Here is a 4101-nt window from a genome sequence, read left to right on the forward strand (position 1 = left end):
AAAAAAAAAAAAAAAAAAAAAGAAACGCAAATATTGAAGCAGATGCAGTGTCTCACTTTGTAATGCCAGCACTTTGGGAGACCAGGGCAAAAAGACTGCTTGAGACTAGGAGTTTGAGACCAGTCTAGATGACACAGAGAGACCCCGTCTCTATAAAAATACAAAATAAAATTAGCTGGGCATGGTGGAACATGTAATGCCAGCTACTTGGGAGGCTGAAGCAGAAGGATCACTTGAGCCCTAGAGTTCAAAGCTGCAGTGAACTCTATGATCAAGCAACTGCACTCCATCCTGGGCAGCAGAACGAGACTCTGTCTCCAAAAAGCAAAAAAACAAAACAAAACAAAACAAAAAACAAAGAAAAGAAAAAAAGAAATGCAAATACAATTGACCAAAATCTAGACAGTCAAAATATGCCACGCCGTACTGATCAGTAAAAATTACTAAAGATTAGCAGTTCTCAGTTAGAGAGAAATTTTGTGCCCTCCTCCCCTAGGGGCATTCAGCAATCTATGGAGACATTTTTAATCGTCATGGTAGAGGGCACTACTGGCTTGAAGGAGAGGCCAGGGATGCAGATAAATATCCTACAAAGAAGAGCATAGCTCCCCACATCCCCACAACAGAGAATTATCCAATCCAACAGTGCAAAGGTTCAGAGCCCTGCCATAGACACAAGAACAAAAAGTAACTGGATGAATAGATATGTGATGAAACAAACACAACAAAATGTTAACTGTACAATCTACGTGGTAAGGATATGCTGTTTACTCTAAAATTTACTTTTTTGTTTGTTTCTTTTTGAGTTGGAGTCTCACTCTGTCACTCAGGCTGGAGTGCAGTGGCCGCTCCTGGCCACCGCAGCCTCGACCTGCTGGGCTCCGGCGATCCTTCCGCCTCAACCTTCCGAGTAGCTGGAACTACAGGCGCGCGTGACCATGCCCAGCTAATTTTTTTACATTTATTGTAGAGATGAGGTCTCGCCAAGTTGCCCAGGCGGGTCTTGAACCCACGGGCTCAGGCAATCCACTCACCTCAGCCTTCCAAAGGTGCGGGATTACAGGCTGAGTCACCGAGCTCAGCTTAATTCACTTTTTTTATGTTTAAGAACTTTCAAAGTAAAATGTTGGAAAAATATTAAGTACCAATTACATATCCTAATCATATATTTAGCAAACAAATTTGCAATATAGATAAACTAAAGTCTCATCTTATAAAACTGATGTAATTTTACCCAAGATACTCACTAACACGTTCATGTAGAAGCAGGTAAGGATATTTCAGTATTTCAAGAAGAGGAACTCGAAGCTTATTTTCAAAGTCTTGTCCGGTAATGTCAAAAAGTTGCATCTCTCCATTGTTGTCTACAATATATAATTCGTCATCATCTCCAATTTCTGCTGTCATGGATTTTTCAAAGTGATTTATGAGACGTAAGGTTTCTAATTCCCATAAAACCTATAGAAAAAAAAAATGGAGAGTGCACTTCATATCCTATCAACAAAAAATGCTGAATGCAATCAATGATCACACAGAAAGTTTTTTCCTAAGTACAAAAATTTAGAAATTGAAAGCCGTACCAGACATCATATATGAGACTTATTTAAAGAAGACATTACCTAAATGTGGCCATTTTTAAGCGATATAGAGTAGGAAATGCTTCAATACTTCTCTTGTAGAGTTTTATCATAAATATCTCAACATCCCTATCAACTACACTATATTCAAAAGGAAAAGAGAAGCTGCAGATTCTTTGTCAAAGGCACAAGCTCAGGCTTCTAGGTCTTCCTTTCTACGTTCCAGCAGGGGAGTTCCTAGAAAGCAACAGCTTCAGCTTACAGCCACTGGCTACCTTTATAATTGGAAAACTTCATAAAAATGCCAAGTTTCTCAACCCAGATTCATAACTAATCATCCCCTCCTCTATATACTGTACATAGTTCTGTGGTGTAAGTTCTGTTTTTCATCAAATAAAAATATAAATGAACCAAATATTCAAAGATACAAATTTAGAAGCATATATTTCACTTTGTTTACTGTGATTAGATAATATGAATACATTTACCCACTAAAAAAAGTTACTAAAAAGCCCTAGGCCAGATGTGGTTACTCACAACTATAATCCCAGCACTTTGGGAGGCCAAGGCGGGAAAATTATCCGAGGCCATTGTACTCCAGACTGGATAACACAGTGAGACCCTGACTCAGAAAACAAAAAATCAAGCCATTCAGATATACGAATGTAGCACTCATATACTGACATTAAAAAGTGAAACATACCCACTCCCACTGGCTCCATTTCATAAAATTATTTTATAACAAAATGACTAAAAGTGATGGATCATGCAATTCTGCTTTTTGTTTCAATTCAATCCCATCAATGATAAACATTTACTTAACACCTGCTATATGCCAGACAATAAGTTAGGTGCTTAAGGTTTACTAGCCTTCAAAGTTCAAATCACATCATTTCTCTGACTGCGTCCAACAGAGTTTAAACTTCTCTCTTCCTGGTTATCAAGCTCTGAAAAATATTGCCTAGGGAATTTAAATTACCTCATGCAATAATGGCAATTCATCTCTTGCTTTGTGGTATTCAGTCACACACTCCAAGCAGTAGCAGAGGTCTTCATCAGCTGTTTGAAATTCACTGGATTCGGTCTTGGATGCATAAGACTTCAGGAAGTCAATGGTGGAATTACCACCTGGTGTACACCAACAACACGTGCTCATTCTGAACCTATAGTCAGAAAAGATGACATCTAAAGATGCCAGAAAAAACTAACACTTCAGGCTTATTCAGTGTGAAGAATAGGTACACTTTCTACCTGTGACCTCGGTCTTCAACTTAAAATGTACCTTCCAAGCGAGAACATCCTGCTGGCTGTTCATCAATCACTGTACTGACTGAACTCAAATCTGTGACCACTCTTAAAAATTGTTTATTTTGTACACGTGAAGTATAGAGAAATGAAAGCACTGTATCAATAAACATCCTAAGGCAATACAACAATTGGGCCACAAAGAAAACTCAAAACTATGTAGTACTGATGGAAAATATACCAAGACATAGACTTATCAATGTTTTCAGAGTACAATTTTAGAGTGTTCTTAGTAGTGTAGTGGTGTCAAAAACTCAGAAGCCTTTCGCATTCCCAGAAGTCAAGTTCCAGAAATCTCTGGAAACATAAAAGGCCATAAATATTAACTTGAGCCAATAACAAAAACTTACAAATGAGAAAGAAAATGGTAGTTTATTTGGAGCTTCTAAAAGTTGTTAGACCCTGAGGAAAGCTGACTTTAGAGTCTGAGTAATGAAACTTGACCTCTTAATTACTCACCTTTTGTTACAGGTTAACTACTCCCTTATTTTCTTCTTCCTAGCTCAGACCAGATGGCGCCTGAGATACAGGATCCCTTGATTGGGATAAAACATCTCTTGACTGAGACCCTCTGACTACAAGGGGGAATTCCCGCTCCCCCCAAAAAACCTCCAGGATTTATTAAAAATTGTGCATTTATTATTACATGTTTAAATGTCAGTCACCTTCAAAAGTTCTCTCTGTTTGATGTAATACACCTATTGAGATCCTTTTTCCACTGCTCAAAACAGTTTTTGAACTTGTCCACTTGGATGCCTTTTAGTGTTTCTGCCATTTTTTGTTTCACTTCTTCCACATCAGCAAAACGTTTCCATTTAAGGACTTTTTTCATCCAGGGAAACAAACAAACAAAAAAACACACTGGGCGAAATCAGATGAACAGGGAGGTGGGACATGGACATCACAGAGTTTTTGGTCCAAACTGCCAAACACTCAACGTGGTGTGGGCAGGTGTGCTCGTAAATCACACATCATGAAATGTGCAAATGCACTGAAAGAATCTCAAAAAAAAAAATTAAGCCAAACATAGCCTCTCACAACACTAGCTAGTACACTGATGCCAACAGGTTCCTAGAACATCTGCCTAGCAAAGGAAGGGGTCCACCCTCCAAAAGATACCTCTGGTTTTTAGGGGGTCCCCTCTCACACAGAGGTGAAGCTTAACCCTAAACCCCTTGAATGAGGGCTGGACTTAATGAATCACCTCCAAAGAGTTTGG

At 38.8% G+C, this 4101-nt stretch overlaps 1 protein-coding gene across 1 annotated transcript in view; it reads right to left on the reverse strand.

Moving 5' to 3' along the window:
• The window catches only part of SETX (senataxin), a 77093-nt gene extending 74359 nt beyond the window's left edge, over positions 1–2734 (reverse strand). The window contains exons 1-2 of the mRNA XM_021709232.1: positions 2557–2734; positions 1248–1458 (exon numbers count right to left, since the gene is read on the reverse strand). Of these exons, the coding sequence (XP_021564907.1) occupies positions 1248–1458; positions 2557–2733 (388 nt within the window). The 5' untranslated portion in view covers position 2734. The remainder of the gene's footprint in view (positions 1–1247; positions 1459–2556) is intronic.
• Between the last annotated feature and the right edge of the window lie 1367 nt (positions 2735–4101).

This window comes from Carlito syrichta, unplaced genomic scaffold, assembly GCF_000164805.1.
Source record: "Carlito syrichta isolate Samal-C Ts95f unplaced genomic scaffold, Tarsius_syrichta-2.0.1 Scaffold169335, whole genome shotgun sequence".
Taxonomy (NCBI): domain Eukaryota; kingdom Metazoa; phylum Chordata; class Mammalia; order Primates; family Tarsiidae; genus Carlito; species Carlito syrichta.